The 18,272-nt window shown below is 42.7% G+C and overlaps 1 protein-coding gene across 2 annotated transcripts in view; it reads right to left on the reverse strand.

Moving 5' to 3' along the window:
* The window catches only part of LOC109039871 (acyl-CoA Delta-9 desaturase), a 40,841-nt gene that overhangs the window by 11,451 nt on the left and 11,118 nt on the right, over positions 1-18,272 (reverse strand). For both annotated transcript variants that reach the window (XM_019055571.2, XM_019055572.2), the window contains exon 2: positions 3,717-4,044. In XM_019055571.2, the coding sequence (XP_018911116.2) occupies positions 3,717-4,044 (328 nt within the window). The remainder of the gene's footprint in view (positions 1-3,716; positions 4,045-18,272) is intronic.

Raw genomic sequence — 18,272 nt, forward strand, 5'->3', positions numbered from 1 at the left:
AGCCATTGAAATTTTAACAATCAGGCTGCAGTGCTACTTGGTTGGGGCCGAACGGAAACAATTGTATTTTCCAAAAAAAAAAGAAAAATGAAGCAGTGACATTCTCGACGGATACATCTACCAAAACTTGTACAGGAGTCATTCCGAAAGGACAAAATTCAAAATCCCTCGTCACGTTAAGGATATTCTTGTCATCTCCTATAAAAGCTGCCTTGAAGGCTCCATGAAAGTCTAAAACTTGCAGACATTACTCTATGAGTCGCGACGCGACGTATAGTATGCTGAACGGCTCGATAATAAAATTTGAGTTTTCCCGAAAATTGGCACCACTGCAAGTAGGCGTTAAGAGCAGCAAGAAAGGGACACCCACACTGTTCTGTGCGGCAAGAGTCGCTCAAATTCAAAGGGAAACCTTCAGTGGGTGAGCGATTTTTGCTGAGTTTGCAGCTTGCTGTTGGCAGTTTTGAAAACTTTGCGAGCTTACAACGTTATCGCCGGGCGAGAAAGGGCATGAAGTTACGCGTCAAGAGAGATGAGTTTCATATCCCTGGGATAATTACACCTGTCTTGAGGGACTCAACGTTAGCTAATTACTTTGTATACAGCCACCGTTCACGTTTCAGAAGGGAAAATCCTTGGAAGCGACTTCCTTGCTCACCGTTATACCGTGGATGCTAGATACAGATTATGAAATTTGAGAGCTGGGTAAGAGGCTCCTGACCTTGAGGTGTCACATGATTTAAATTTGTGACGTGGGGAATTTTTCAAACACTAAAGTATCATTTTTCCGATTTCTTCCTCTGATATTTTAGCCGTGAATTTCACGACGATTTCAATTATTCATTTTCTCTGAATCAATCAGAAGCAACAGAGGAAGATGAAGTGTCCCCAGTTTCTTTGGCGCCTCCTAAAAAATGTGAGAATTTTTTTTTTCAATAGTGCGTAACCAGGGTGTCTAGCAAATTTTTCTTTTCATTCTCCCTGACTTTCAAGGTTTTCCCTGACCTATTGAATTTTCTTTCTCCCTGACTTTTCATGACCTTTTACCAAGATTTGCTTTCAGTCTGTACGATGTTTTCCACCCTTCAAAGCGATGGATTACAATTCAAGAATAAAACCTTTCTGCGGTCTTTGGGTGTCATGGTGTCAACGGAGACTCTCGTAAAAAAGATTCTTTTCTTTCTTCCACTATTGCATCAACTTGATCTTTGCTTACTTCAAAAAACTTTATAGACATTTGCAACTTCGGGAATTAAATAAATAGAGGAAGAAATAGTTCACTTCCGGAGGTGTCGCGGACGCTAAAGGAGGCGTCGCGGACGCTAAAGGAGGCGTCGTGGACACTTCAAAAGGCGTCGCGGACACTTCAAGCGGTGTCGCGGACACTCCCACAGGCGTCGCGGACGCCTAAAACTTGTCGCGGACGCTTCCACAGGCGTCGCGGACACATCCAGAGGTGTCGTGGACGCTTAAGAAGGCGTCGCGGACGCCTTAAAGTTGTCGTGGACGCTTCCACAGGTGTCGCGAACACTTCCAGAGGTGTCGCGGATGCTTTAAGCTACGCAACTTAAGGCGCGTCTGTCCGCGGCGTCCTGGACGCCGCGGAGAGACGCCGATAAATCTGTCTAATGATTTTGCGCGGGGACGGCACCTTAGCGGCGGAGAGACGCTGCGGAAAACGCCGATGGAGGACGCTCCGATCTGTCGCCAACAGATCGGAGCGGAGACACCGACAAATTCCGCTCAGTCCGCTGCTTTTCCTACATATTTTCGAATGTGTTCAGTTCGACAAACCCGCGAATCGAACACAAAAGCCGTGAATTGATCGACAAAATCCGTGAATCGTTCGACGAAAGCCGTGAATCGATCGACAAAAGCCGTGAATCGATCGACAAACCTGTGAGTCTATCGACAAACCTGTGAATCGATCGACAAACCTATGAGTCGATCGACAAACCTGTGAGTCGATCGAATTACGTCGATCGGTTCACGTTTTGGTTTTTCGATCGATTCATGTCGATTGACTTGATACCGGTTTTTTTTTTTAATTAATTGTCAATCATTTCTCGTCGATCGATTCACGTTTTTTTCCGATCGATTCACGTTTTTTTCCGATCGATTCACGTTTTTTTCTGATCGATTCACGTTTTTTTCTGATCGATTCACGGTTTTTTCCGATCGATTCATGTCGATCGAATCGACACCGCTTTTTTAATAATTTGTCCATCGAATCGGTGTCGATCGATTCACGTTTTTATTTTTCGGTCGATTCTTGTCGATCGAATCCACACCCTCCTAAAAAAAAAGCGCCTCCAGCCATTTTCGCGGCTCAAAGCATACTGTCCGATCAACGAAAATTCGAGAAATTGACAGCGGACAGAGCGGAAAAAATCCACAAATTCCGCTCCTAAGGTGCCGTGCTCCGAAATGTGAGCGTCTTCTCGCCCTCGACTCGGTAGCAGCATTTTCCGCCGGCGTCCAGGACGCCGCGGACAGACGCGCCTTAAGTTGCGTAAGGCGTCATGGACGCTTCAAAAGTCGTCGCGGACACTACCAGAGGCGTCCTGGACGCTTGGAAGGCGTCGTGAACGCTTTAAAAAGGCGTCGCGGACACTTTCAGAGGTGTCGTGGACGCTTAAGGAGGCGTCACGGACGCCTTAAAGTTGTCGCGGACGCTTGCACAGGCGTCGCTGACACTCCCAAAGGTGTCGCAGACGCTGAAGGAGGCGTCGCGGACGCTTTAAAGGCGTCGTGGACGCTTCAAAAGGCGTCGGGGGCACTTCCAGAGGTGTCGCGGACGCTAAAGGAGGCGTCGCGGACGCAACACAGCGATAGAGAGAGGGAGCACCACTAGTCAGCACCATAGAATAAAGAGACTACGCTATGTAGTCTCTTTATTTACGTCAGCACTAACGGTTCAGATGGCACCTCAGACCAGGAGAGAGCGCTGCACGGCTAAGTATCGAAGCGCCGTGAAGTTATTCAAAAAATCGCGATCTTCGACGGGAGTTCGCTTCTCTCCCGGTTCTGCGTTTTTCTTCCCTGACTTCCCCTGACTTCTCCCGGACCAATTTCATCTCCCTGACTTTCCCTGACTTTCCCGGTTTTCCCGGTCGCTAGACACCCTGGTAACGTATCTTTCAAATTTCTAATTGATTTTGATCAATTTTCTGGTAATAACAGTTCAAAATTGTTTCTGAGACATCTCAACTCTTCGACAGTTTCCCAAAGAGGCCTGTCAAACCCTCCTTGGAGCTTAGGAAGTCCTCCAAATTCCCTTGGTGGAGTGCCATGCTATGCCTCCATATCCCATGACGAAGTGCCCACCTATCGCCTTACAAAAAGTCCCTGGTATTGCGCATTGGCCAAGGGTTCCGTCAAGTGGTTATCTTGTTTGTTATCTTACGGCTGTAACTGCTGTAAGAACTCAACTAGAGCCAATTTTTTGTGACCATATGCAATCAGCAAGCTACACATCGATGAGCATACCCTCCGTGTCATTCACTGGCGGATCCAACAGTTTGGCAACACCGGGTTTCCTCCATTTAAACCTATGGAACTGTATCGATTCTTAGAGGGGTCAGGTGCTCCGACAAGAATCGATTATTTAGCATAGGTTTAAATTGAGGCAATTCGGTGTTGCGGAATTGCTGGATTCGCTTCTAAAGGCATTGCCTTAAGGCGTACTTACGGCGTAAAAGCGCGTGGGAACTCACCGAAGATAGATGTCTGGATCTTGGCGGATGTGAAAATCAAGTAAAAGCCGTAGATAGCTCCCAGGTGGAGATAGGCGAAGAGCATGACGTTCCTCCAAACTATCTTGACTCTGTAGGTATCTGCATCTTCTTTCTTCGGCTTTGGGCTGTCTGCCGTTTGTTCTTCGATCACGGGCGTTGGTTCCGGGTTCAGTTTCTCCGGTGCTTTCTTTCCCGGCTCCGTTATCGGTCTGCCAACTTTCTGCTCCTCGAAAAGAGGAACCACCGATTCGGGCCCGAACAGAAGTCGAGCCGCCGTGTTTATCACGTTAGACGGTGCCATCTTGGTCTGTAAAAAACGAAGAAAGAACTCAAAAATGGGTTCAAAACAAGGTTTGATTTGAGAAAAAAATCATTCAAAAAACAACAGGCCCGAAAGCAGTATCCACCTTCCAAAAGGACAATGCCTCAACGTTGCTTTTCAACACACCCCCCTTCCATATCCTTGCAATATTGATAGTGAATTAGGGACGTTGAGGGAGCATCCCTGGTTATACAAAAGCAATATTCCCGAGGATGTTAGCAACGATATTATGAGTCGATATTAACGAAAAGCAGTGCTGGTGCTTTTTGGGGCCTGAGTGTTAATTTTCACTTGCATGTTTCAATCATAGTCCAGTGAACGAAGCATTTTGATGGCCAAAAATTAACGTACCGCTGGATTCGGCCGATTAGAATCGATTGGGTCTAAATCCAGCCGTACGTTGATTTTTGGCCGGAAACGGGCCCTATATGTCTTCGTTTACTGGACTATCACTCGTATGCCTTTTTTTTAAAAAATCTATATTGTTCTGCAATACTGCCGGGCGATATCGTATCAATATCCTTCAAAAATATAAATTGACAATATGGTCGGCAATATTCCCAAGATATATTGTTTCAATATCTGTAAGTATCCTTATCTCTCTTACGTAACGTACCTCAATATTGTGCCAATATCATCCTGCAATATCTCATAAATTATTTCCCCCTTCCCCATTGCAGGTTGGATAACTCTGGCTGTACGGAAATTCGCCATAATGTTCCACGTGCGGAGTTTTTCGCGCCGCACTGATCGCACTGTGTTTGGCGCAATGCGTGAAGTATTCCTGCAGTCTTGTAGGCGCTATGCGTTTCACGCCGACCGCTCCTGACCGCACTGTGTTTGGCGCAATGGGTGAAGTATTCATGCAGTCTTGTAGGCGCTAATATGTGTTACATGCCGACCGCCGCGCCGAGGGCTTGTCCATTTCATCTCAAGTCCTCGTCATCATTCCTCTCTGCGCTAAGCTCCAGGCCAAATTGCGTGTTTAGTTCCTCTTTTAACTCGACTAATTAAAGGTGCACTGGAAAAAAAAAACACATTGAATCTTGAGTCCAGACTCTTGAAAACAATGACAAGAAAAAATACTCTTGATTCAATCGTATTTTTGCTTGAATCAAAAAGAAATCCGCTTAAATTAAGAGTTTTGGTTCTCGATTTAAGCAAAAATCCGATTGAATCGAAAGTATTTTTTTTCGATGTTTTCAAGATTCTGTACTGTAGATCCAAGCGAGTTTTTTCCCCATTGTTTTTTAGCGTCATCAGTAATTTGATGGTTTGACGTCGTTTTTTCATAACCACGATACAAGTCTATAGAGATTTGAAGAGCAGGGTGCAAGGCTCATATGATTTCAGGATCTGCTGAAATGAAAATTTGAGAAATAGCACATCCATGAAATTCATGAAACTCGCTACCGATTGGATGCATTGACCCTGGTCGAAGCGTGATCCGTTGGACGCGGAGTTATTACGTGAAGCGGCGCCGCTAGCGTCGCGACGCCGGCCGAGACGCGCCGGGGTAATCACGTGAGACCGCGTCGCGAAAGAGGTCAAGGTCGGTCAAGGTTGGACCACCTATTCTTTACTGGCTCTCCAGATCCGTTATACCTCCATTTTCCGTCGCATAACGCAGACGCAGAATCCCGAACTGCAGGTTGATTCTTGAAATTGATAGACCAAGCGACAGAAAAAGAAGACGAAGGGAAAATGGAGTGTTGTTATTGGTGGAGATGGTTGGTTGCCATGAACCAAGAAGGTAGGCGATAGACTAACTAACGGCAACTCGCGAGGGACCCTGTAACTTTCTCCCTTAGTCTATGACAGCCACCCATTTTCCCCTCGTCCTCTTTTTCTATAGCTTTGTCTATCAATTTCAATAATCGGCTCGCACTTCGTAGAAATTTAAAAACGTCCGTCGGTGCTCAGAGGAAATGTCCCATTTTAGGGCCCGGTTCTGTCACCTCCTGATACAGATTCATGTTTTGGGTATTTAGCAAGCTCTTCTGTACTCAGGGTATCTGTTGTTTGTAAGGCTTGTAGTTCCAAAAATGTTCCGCGCCGGAATTTTCATTCCGACCATTAAATGGACCGCCTTAAGCAGAGAGGAACCAAGCCTCATCAGCTATTGCCAAAATTAATTAGGCAATTTAATTTTTTACATGAAAGCAGTTGTGCGTATATTCGTGTTTTCAATGAATTTCCTGCATAGTACGAGGCAAATTCTTTAAAATTTGTAAAGGAATCCGCACAAATGTTCTATTGTAAAAAATTAAATTTCCCTGTTAAGTGTGGCAATGGCTGATGTGGAATAGCTCCTTCTCTCCTAAAAGCGGTCCAAATGTACCGCGCGAGCCTTAAAAACTACGATGCAGCCCGGAGATGAGTAGGAATTGTAAAAGAGGTCAACTTCAGACATGGAATTTTTCAAGTACTTTTTACTCTGCAATGTACGCATTGAAAATGTGACAATCAGAAAAATTGTGCATTGGACACTTTGAAGTGGACATTACTGTAACGGATATTATTCACTGTGTATGTTTTACAATGCGCATTTCCCCGAGTCATTTGTCCGTTTACTAGTTAAGGAAAATCTGCAGAATTGTTCGGACTGTGTTTTTGTTCTATTAGACATGTTAATCTGCGTATTACATGAAGCGAAAAGTTGACGCGTATTCATACACAAAAATAAGTCCACCCGGATAAGGAGTTTTAAGAATGAGCCTGTTTGTTCCAGGGTGGATTTTATTTCTGAGTTAAAGCTTGCAGCTCTTGGATTGGCCTAAATTTTATGGGCCGAGTAGTAAACACTGCCATTCACGGATACCTGCGCAATAAAAAAGCATTGCTTACATGGAATTACTATTTTTGGAATACTTGCGGTTTCTTTTTGCAAAATGCAATCCACATGGTCACCCACTGATGCACAGATTTTCCTGCGATTTCCATCCCTGTTCTTTCAAAAATATAATCGTGTTTTTTCACCGCAAACAACAGACTGATTATTGAAATTGATAGTCAAAGCGATAAACCTAGGAGATACAGGGGAAATAAAGCGATCGTAATGGTGGAAGGTGGAAGCAGGTGATTACAATGAACAACAAATTATGGATTAACTAAATGGTCTCTGGTGGGTTGCCATTGGTTGATCTACTACAGTGGCGAGGCGTTTATGATCGATTGTCGATATTTCTTCATTTGAAGCTGTGGTAAAGAACCGATTATGAAAGAGTTCGTAGCGAAAACCTTAATGTTTATCGATCCTTTACCATGGGTTTAAATAGCAGGTCAATCGATTCATCGCAAAGTACGCCACGCCACTGATCTACTACTTACCTCCTTTGTCCATCGGAACCACCTATTTCCAGTAAAAGGATAGCTTTGTCTATTAATTTCGATAGTCAGGCCGTTTGCAGACTCAGGTTACCATCTTCACACTGTTATATAACATTACGGAAGTTCATTTCACCTCCACATTTAGTTGAATCGTATTTAGCAAAAAGGAACCAGCGCGATTACGGTGTTGTAAAAAGGTTGCTTCTACATAATTATCTGAAAAATCGCTCAGAATACCCGAAAGTTTTCATTTTCCACCAAAAAATTGTTCATTTTAAAGGCGAGTAATTATGTAAATTTTAATACTGTGCTTATATTGAGTATTTTTAAAAGGAAAGAAAAAGTTAAACGATTTTGAAAACACTGTAGTCGTGCTGGTTCCCTTTTGCTAAATGCGACCCAGTTCATACAAATGCCTTTTTAGTGCGAGTTAAAATGACGTGTAGTTTAAACTTTAAATTAAAAAAGAAATCAAGAAAAGTTGTTTGACCAATTTCTAGCGAGGTTTCCATCTCCGTGCAGTATAAACGATGTTATCAACCGACGGATAAAAATTTTTCTGGAGGCTGAAAATATTCCCGGAAAGAGAATAAATATTTCCGGCAGCGAATAATAATGTCAGAGCGCTATTCGAGGGGGGGGGGGGTGTTTCCATCCCCCTGCATCCCCCGGCTCCCATGAAATATGCCCATAATTTCTATTCGCGTGGCGCGTTCATCCGATGAGTCGGACGTCTGTCAAGGGATATTAACTTGGGGACGGCCGACGGAGGGCTATATAAATCTTCTCCCAACGGAAGGGACAGTTTAGAGCTTGCGTAGCAGGAACGGGATTAATAGCCAACATGGGACTCTTCTGGAAGGAAAAATAATTTTCCCGGCTCCAAGGAAGGAATTGATAACCGCGCTAATTGCCTGCGTGTGCGTGCGCTGTTGCCATGTCCTAGTCACAAATCACCAATTCCATCGTACTAAAGAAAACCCGAGGAAATTCCTCTGAAAAACTTTTCAATTTATTTATTTCAGTTTTTTGTCAAATTTTATTCGCAGTTAAATCCAGGTGACGGGAAAATGTAAAGAAAAACTTGTGTCCGAGGCAACTAGGAATCGCCAGCAAATTGCAATCCATTGGTGTCGAGTGCGAGTATTGTAAACTATTTAGACGTAAAGAGACAAGAAAGGAAGTACTGATTATTCAGCCCGGAGTTCAATCACCCACTTTTTTATTCTGAAATGCATGGTACCAGCTAAGGCTGACACATCTCGCACTGTGTGTAGTGAAATCAATGATCATAGTTGGGTTTGGTTTGGATAGGCAACTAAACTAACTCTCCGATAAAGCGGAGAGTATCACAGGATTTGAAGGCGCTTCAAGCCGAGTTTATGCTTTTAAAGTTCTCATTGAGTTAAAGCGTTACCGTATCGATGCGATTGCAATTTGATGAGTTGACACGCATGCTGCTCAGAAATGGCCGACCATTGCTGACTGCTATTGACGTATGCATATTTCTTCTTCAATAGTCATTAAACCTGGTCATTCTCGAACCTAATTCGAGGTTACCATATTTATTTCTAAAAGCTGATAATACTATGTTTCCTCCATTGAAACCGCTATAAATAGAAGAGTCCAGGATTTTTTGCTAGGCAGCCTGCTTCAAAAAGTATTTTCAAGCAAACAAAGTAAAATTCAATTGACATAACCCAGTTTTGTCATATTGCGAGAAGTATTGCTCCTACTTTTCTCAGAAATAAATATTTGATCGAGGAAAGATTGGCAACATTCTAAGGTTCGAGTTATTTCCTTGAAATTTCATTCGTGAGACGGCAACATTGGGCAAACCAGCGTTATCAGTTTGTGAATGATACTCCCAATTTTCCTAATCCAAGCGAAATAAAACAGGCGATTTTTACTTCACAATCGTTAACGCGGTTGTGATCTCCCTTGGTATAAGCCATTGACCTCTATTAATGACTGGACATTTCCGGCCTTTATTTTTTCCTCTTTACCGAGGAAACTTTAATCCGTTCATCAGTGATTTTATTCGTCATTAAAGAGGCCGTTACGTTAAAATTACAGGTCGTATCGCCTACTTCATTTGGACGATATTCGTTGCCTTGGTAACATTATCGGAAAAAGCTGATATCTCACTAAGAAGAGAGCTCGGTTCTCCGGACCAAACGGAACCTTCAGTGGTCAATATTAATCACCATTCGTTTTGTGTCTTGGGTTTACTCCGCAACTTAAAAGACAACCTGAAATGCTCCAATTTGCGAAAATGTTACAGTTAAGTAACTTGCACTGGGACGAAGTGACAAACTTCTTGTCATTTTCCAATAGACATACAGCGTTCTTCGTCCTTGCTAGATAACCACACGTGGTTATGCGCATTATTGGACGACGGGTGTTCGACTGGCCCTATTATTGACGAAATTAGCAGCCAGGTTGCGGATCTCCTGATGGTATCGCATTGTGCGTTGAACTCTCAAAAGTTTAACATTAGCGACCAGGGCCGGATTTACCAACTTGCTACCCACGGGCCGCCTGCATTTTGCCGCTCCTTTATCATTCGTTTTGAAACATCAATAAAAAACATTAAGTGAACGTGCCAAAGGGAGAGGGGTGCATTAGACGCGTTCATTCTTGTTGGACACATTATTTGCGAAAACCCTGTCAACACTACTAGCAAAAGTTCACAAAACTTTGCGCAAAAGATAAGTTCCGTTTACCTATCTCTGTGTGGACGAGGCCTTCCATTTGAAGAAATGAACGAAAAAATTATGAAAGAACAAACATAAATCTGATTTAATAATTTTAACTTCCGCCGCTGCGCCGCGCTGACCGCAGTGGGTTTGGCGCAATGCGTGAAGTATTCATGCAATCTTGTAGGCGCTGATATGTGTAACATGCCGACCGCTGCGCCGAGGGAGGGTTTCTCCAGACAATATTCTGAGCAAAAAAATCAGCCCCCTAACAGTATTACTTAGATCCCGAGCTTGATTCCCTCTCGAGGGTAGCATGAAAACGAACGACATTATTTTGTTTCAACTCAACGCCTTTCGCTGGGATGGTACATTTGATTTTTGAAGACGTCATGTCATAGGTTCCTATGAGTAGCTGATGGTTTTTAGTGATTATATTATCGTGATTGCAAGATGGTCTCGAAAAAGATAATTTTTCCCTGTTCAGCTGAGGATCAAAGAACTTTTATCATATAATTTGGTAAGCTCATCACAGTTGCACAAAATTCAAATTTATCGCGCGACCTGGCAACATATTTATAGTTCTCAAATTGTGCAGAGAATCAGCAATTCTCAATACATAAGTCAATTGTGAAGTATACCAATTTCAGTGCATAATATCGCAATATTGAGGTGGATGATTGCCAAATTAGGCTTTTAAGTATCACTTTCCCGGCATTCAATTCGCAATTTCATGCAAAGCTTACCTCTCAGTAAGACAAACTTTTACATTAATCGGGAGCCAGACAGATAATATGAGAACAGCTCACGAGGAAAATTTTGCTTAAACTTTAAGGCTGCTAAATAAATTCCAGCAGGAAGCGTTTAAGAGAGTCGTTCCGACCAAAGAATAACGCTTCATAAGCATTTTGGCGTTGCCAAACCCCCGGACAAAATGTCTATTTTCGAGAAAAGTTACCAACATTTTTCCTTGAAATCAATAGCGCACCAGAATGAGTTACAAACCAAATATCCTTGTAAAATGCCAAAATGTGTGGATGACTTACTGTTTTCAGAAATCATATTTCTGAAATAGAGCAAAACTTTTTTAGTATTGTGAAGCATGGAACTTTAATCAAAATTCAGTGCTATACTGCCGTGCTAAGGAAGAACGCCGTATGAACATTCGAGAGTTGCTAAACGTCCCCAAATAAAAGATGAATTTTTGAGGAAAGTTACGCATATTTTTTCTTGAAATTTTCAGATTTTTTAGATTAAATCGAGAACAAAATTGACTCAAAAATTTGTGGGAAAATCTTAGTAATTTTCTCAGGAAATTCGAATTTTCTGGAAGGAAATATGGCAACGACTGTAGGCTCATACGGCGTTCTTCCTTCGCACGGCAGTATATGCATGAGTTGCATGAGCAGAATTGGGAAATTTTTGTGGGGGGAGGGGGGAGAAGCGAAGAATTGCCATTCTAGCCTCATCTAGAGGGGTCTGGGGGACATAGAGAGATACCTCCCAGGGGTTTCTCTCATTCTATCTCCTTTTCCCATTCTCCTCCCCTTTATCTCTTTCTTCTCCCTCAAGATTCCCATCTCCGTTTTCGTGAATTTACCGGAGTTAAATTGGAAAAACGACCTCCAGACCCGGAGGCCCTTTCTCCGCTCCACTATTGAAATAGGCAGGAAACCAGGGAAGAGATCTCGGTTTGGAAAGTAATCCATAGAGGCGCCGAACAGTGGATTGAATCAACGGGAGAAGTCTGACATAATTTGGCCACTTTAAAAGCTTATAACTCCGTTTTTTACAATACTTTGGGGTTTTAAAAGTGGTTCCATTGGTTTCCTTGTGAAATTTTCATCTTGAAGCACCCCTTGAAATTTAAAATAAGACAAAATAAAACATTAAAATTTGCAGTTTTAGTAAAAAATGTCATGCCCGACCTCTCTGTTTGACTCAATCCACTGTGCGACGGGCCCGAATCGATTCAGCGTTTAGCGAAAGCTCGAAGGAATGCCTGCCGCCGGAGCTTTGAATTTTCTTCGCGGATCGGTGAGAGAGGGGGGGGGGGGCAAGTGGCTCCGGAACCAGGGCAATTTATCGCCTTCCTTTGGGCCTTCGACGAAAAATGCTGCGGCCCACGCGCTCACGCCCAGGCCCTGTCAATATTTAATCCCATCGCCGCCGACGACCGATTTAAAAGCCGAGAAATTTCTCCATTTCCCGCGCTGCGGGAATGCGGGAGAGAAAGTGATCCCTCCCTTACATAGCGAATCTATTTATAGTCGCGATGGGAAAACCAGGAAAAGAAACAAGTTATTCTCTCGTTGAATCTCCATATGGACCGCGTTAAGCAGATAGGAACCAAGCCACATCAGCTAGTGCCAAAAATTGGGCAATTTAATTTTGTACAATACATAGGTTGTGCGGATTTTTGTGCAAAGTTCAGTGAATTTTCTGCATTGTGCGTGGCAAATTCCTTAAAATTTTCAAAGGAATCCGCACAAACGTCTTCTTGTAAAAAATTAAATTTCCCAGTTAATTTTGGCAAAAGTTGATGTTGCTTGGTTCCTTTTTGCTTCACGCGGTCCACATGATGGACCCCAATGAAGAATTTGCAAGTGTCTGAAATTTTGTAAATAAATGTTTAAATTAAACTACTATAGGAGAACTGAGCAGGAGGATTCCCTTGGTTTCTGAATTGAACAATTGTTGGAGGAAATATGAAAATATGCGATGTAGTGTGCTATAATACATCTATTTAATTGAGAAATGCCCCCACATGACGTCACAAAATGGCACATTCTCTCACTTTTAAATCAACTTTCCTACATTTCATAGGTATTCAAATTCATAGGTGAGGTTTGACGGGCTACCTATTCAGATATTCTACCTGTCACGTCATAAATTTGTATTTTTCACAGATAGTTTTAGCAAACCATCGATACACATCAACGGATGAATGTTGATTTCGCATCGCATCATCCGAATGAGTTTCACAGAAAGGCCTTTGCTGGTCGAATTCATTGTTGGCAGGAACCAAATGACTTTCATTTGAATTCCGACCAGAATCGAGGGGGGGGGGGGGAGAGGGGAGGCGAACACGCGAGACGAGCATTTGCGTAGCACCGAGATTGGGCTAATTTCCGCCTCGACTTAATGCGAGATCTAACGCGCCTGTGATGGTGATTTAATGTGCATCGGCCCGGACGAGCCGATTTAATCCGTAAATTACTCTGTTTTGGTGACGAGAATTCAGCAACGCCGTTTCGTTTGGTGGAAAAAGTCGTCAAGAGATCTATAAGTAAAAATATCTGAATTCAAAAGATGCATGACTCCATAGACCAAAAGTCATTTTTTCAATTGAAAAATAGTACACTGAAAAAAAGTTATGGGCTGTATAGACATACCGGCCGTTCCGGGTTCAGAGGCGGAAAATTCCGGGTACTGGAGCTGTATCTCCGACTGCTCCGGATGCTACGCCCGGAACTTTCGGTCTCTGAGCCCGGAACGCGGATGGTAAATCTATATAGCCCGTAAGTACGGCTTTCACGCCTGGAGTTTTTTTTTTCAGTGTATGAGACAAAATTTGTGTCCTGCAATCAAGAAACTTCTTCGGATTTCATAGCTTCAAGTAGTTTTATAGAAGTTAATGAAAGTTAGCACTCCCTAAAGTATCCTCAAATTGGTAGCTTTATGAGGAAATTAGGGTTGAGTGTCATGGATTTTCGGATCACGCCATTGAAAAAATTATGAATGGAAATGGAAAGCACTGTGATGATAACGACCTATGCAGTTGCTATCTTCCAGACCATAAAATGCGTTTGTAAAACTGGCGACATAAAAGGGACAGTGACGAAATAAGTACCTGATTTGCGTGAATTATCTCGTGCGTCTTATTCTTCGTCTGTTTTCGCTTTGGGCTTTAATTGGATGCTGCACCAATTTCATCTGAAGCTCAATTTTATACACCCATACCATATTAGGCATTTTATTATTTCGTAGGTTAGATTCGTTTGCGGTGACCTTCAAACCGCAAAATTGACGCACGCTCCGATCAGTTAGAAATTGAGTTTACTGACTGCCAGAACGTGATGAAGCTTCTTTTAGATATACAGGGTTCTACACGATTGAACCTCTGGACCGCAAGAGGATGCTTTAGATGTCAACTAGGACTTGTTTCTATACTATTGAACTTTTTCCAACGGTACTTCATAAGGGAGCTACAGCCCCCCCCCCCCCAAGTTCTGGAAAATAAATCGTTTTCTCTGCATTTTGGTAACGGTAATACACCGAATATCATGAAAATTAATATGCACACATAATTTGATACGCTGAAACTATCAAAGGTATTAGATAGATCTAAACTTCTGATAAAAGCAGGGTCTCGTGGGTAATAATATACAACTTTTATGCACGAACCAAGTTATTGGCTCTTTTAAATTTAAGACCCCCCCCCCCCCCCCACCGAGGAAACTCTATATTTAATTGAGAGGGAGATTTTTCTAATGCCACAAATGAATTCAAAGTATAAAATTATTGGGACGTACTGATTTTCATGAGATTCGGTGCACTACCGTTGTCGAAATGCAGGAAAAACAATGTATTTACCAGAACTATGCGGAGGGGGGGGGGGGGAGAGTCGATGTATAGCCACCTTAAAAAGCAATTTTGGTTAAAAAATTAATGGACGAAAAAAGTCTTATTTTGACACATAAAACACACTTCTGCGGGTTGGGAGTTTAACGTGGGATCACCCTGTATATTTCCTGGTAGGTTTCCGTATTCGACATTGTCATCCTAAGCAATTCGATTCCACCGCAGGATTTTACATCAAGTCCACGTGAATTTATGAACAATATGTTACGGTCTTTGGAGCGGCCTGACGTGCAAGTAACTCTTCGCGAGAGTACGTAAGTCACAAAAGATGACGATTCCCCATTACATAAACGCGCCCGAAACATTTCCTGCAGAGAGGTGATTAGGTCCTCCGCAATTTTGCCAGTCGGCAGTTTCGCGGGTCATTTTGAACTTTGAAGCTAAGGCTGAGAGTTACGGCTGACATTGATAATGAAAGCGCACCACGTGGGAACGGCAGGCGATGATTCATAGCGGACAAACTTGAAGAGGAGCTGCGACCGAAATAGATTTATCAGTGATTCCGTTTGTCATTTTTTGATCGTCCTGCCCGGAAATGAGATGAATGTGAAAGGCTCATTGATATTTAGGGACATAAATTCAGTCACATTTTAGAGAGGAAGGCGGCTAAAATATTTGAAAAATGTAAAAACCTATTACGAAACAAAACTTCGTAAAATCTCTGAAGAATTCACCAAAATTTACACATTTTTCGTGAAAATTTAAAATATATAGGAATGGGAGAAGAGGGCAGCAGTCCCTTTTCCCACCAAAGAATTTCCAGGGTAAAAAGAAGAAACGAATCCACGAATGCAAAAAGTCCTGTTCACCACAGGGCCGGATTCACCTACTTGCCGCCCATGGGCCGCCTGTATTTTGCCGCCCCCTTCTCATTCGTTTTGAAACTCGATAAAAACCATCAAATGAACGTGCCAGCGGGGGAGGGGTGCATAAGACGCATTTACTCGTGTTGAACACATTTTTTGGGAAAGCCCTGTCAACACTACTAGCAAAAGTTCACGAAACTTTGCGCGAAAGATGAGTTCCGTAAACCTATCTCTGTGTGGACACGGCCATCTATTCATAAGAAATGAACGAAAAAATTATGAAAGAACAAACATAATAAATGTGGTTCAATGATATTAACTTCCGCCGCCGCGCCGCGCAGACCGCACCGTGTTGGGCGTAATGCGTGAAGTATTCACGCAGTCTTGTAGGCGCTATGCGTTTCACGCTGACCGAAATGATCGCACTGTGTTTGATGCAATGCGTGAATTATTCGTGCAGTCTTGTAGGCGCTAATATGTTTTACATGCCGATCGCCGCGTCGAGGGCTTCTCCTTTTCATCTCAAGTCCTCGTTTCAAGTTCTCGCTAAGTCGCGCCGTTCTAGGCCAAATTGCGTGTTTGGTTTCTCTCGTAACTCGACTCATTGAGGGTGCAGTCTCTTGTATCACTGAGAGACGACAAAATTAGAAATTACTGTACTCTCAGGAAATGAGAGATTTTGTCGCCTTTTCTCATTTTTAATTTCGTTTTTATAAATCCGATTTTTTTTTATACCTACACTTTAAAAAATTGCAAATTTTTTCCGCCCCTTAAATTTGCCGCCATGGGCCGCGGCTCATGTGGCCGCCCCCTTAAAATGTTAATTATTGTGATAAACGACTTTTCTTTTTCGGACGAATTTTTTCTAGTTATGTAAATATTTTTTGATTTTATAGTACTTTTCTTTCCGACGATGCCATTTCCCTCGTCAAAATAGTTAAATTTTCCGAGAGTGATGGGAAGTTTAGTGTGCTCTCCATTTACGTTACGGAACTACTCCTTCTCTTAATACGTTCGGGAGATTTACGTTATTCTTGAAAAATTTACTTATCATTCATCTTACTGACATGAATGGAATAAAGAGCTATCATTAAAATCGTCAAATGGGATTTGGTATGATTTACATCGATTCTCAGTCAACACACTCTGAGAAAAAAACGTTGGTTACGTACTGGGACTGGGCTTTGCTTTAGCTCATATTAAAGAGTAGAGTTTTTCGGTCGAGGTTACCAAAGTTTCCAGTCACGGAAACGAAATTTCGACTAGCTGAACCATGGTGCGGGTTCTGTGATAGCGAACTGAACGTTGGTGTTCAATATGAACCGGAAACTCTTTCCCTCAATGCAAGACAGCACACGCAACCATATTACTGTTTTCGCACGACGGATGTTTATTGGCCTACCTCGGAAATTGAAGGCAGAATAACCGTGTGCTTTACCTCTATACCGTAGACCCCATTATAATGTGTTAGCTCTGCTAATGACGTTTGACTAAACGTGCGGGCCCGACAGTCTGTACGCGTCGATACACTTTTGTGTGCGAGAAAGCGTCACGCGATCGGAAGGAAGTGGCTGCATTCGTTCCATCACGCCGCACAACGAAAAGGCGTGAACACTTTGAGATATGCCGAGGTGTCCGTAAGATTTCATTTTCTTCAGGGCCCTCGTGAAGCTGCAGGTGTCAAGGGCGTGGCGTAAATGATCGATTATCGATATTTCCCCATTTGAAGCTATGGTAAAGAATCGATTATTAAGGTCGAACGCCGAGTTCATCGATCCTATTCCATAGGTTTAAATGGCAGACCAATCTTTAAATCGCGAAACACGCCACGCCACTGGTAGGTGTTGGTATACACCCTTACGTCAGAGGAGCAAAAATTTATGACTCGATATCGGTGCTTTCCTCTGTCGCGTTTTTATCTAATCTACGTAATTTAACGCAGCCGCAAAATTATTGCAAATAGAGGTCTCACCGGCTTCGAGAGCTTTCAGTTTGCAGGGAGATTAACTGGACCGCGTTCAGCAGAAAGGAACCAAGCCACATCAGCTATTGCCAAATTAACTGTGCAATTTAATATTTTACAAGAGAACGTTTGTGCGGATCCCTTTGAAAATTTTGAGGGATTTGCGTCGCACTATGCAGAAAACTCACTGAAATGTTCACAAAAATCCTCACAACCGTTTTCATGTAAAATATTAAATTGCCCGATAAAATTTGGCAATAGCTGATGTGGCTTGGTTCGTTTCTGCGTCCTGCGGTCCAAATACCGGGACGACTTTCATACCGGATGGCAACGCATGATAATGTGGCTCAAGTGAAGTGTGGAAACTCAAAACTTGGAAAGCGTCATCGTGTGTTACTAAGATTGTGCAATTATCTTCTTCTTTTAACGGGAGCCCAGTGGCTTACGAGAGAAAAATGTCGACTTGGAAATAGGATAAAAATTTAGAGGGAAATTCTCAATAAAAAATTAACAAGCGGAGGTGTTAACAATCTAATATGTACAGTAAGTAACATATACGATCTTAGCAACAACTTTTGGCACTTGAAAGGTTTTGTATTCCCACACTCTTCAGTTGTTAACATCAGGACTGAAATGAACGCTTTGATCCGGCAGGCGGATCCAAGCGCATCGAATAGACTGAGGAGCAAGTAGCCAAAGAAATGGCTCATTTTCTGTCAAATGCACGGAGAAATAAACTACGTGCGTAGGACTCGAAGTTGAGGTCATATG

Source organism: Bemisia tabaci, chromosome 5 (assembly GCF_918797505.1).
Source record: "Bemisia tabaci chromosome 5, PGI_BMITA_v3".
NCBI lineage: Eukaryota > Metazoa > Arthropoda > Insecta > Hemiptera > Aleyrodidae > Bemisia > Bemisia tabaci.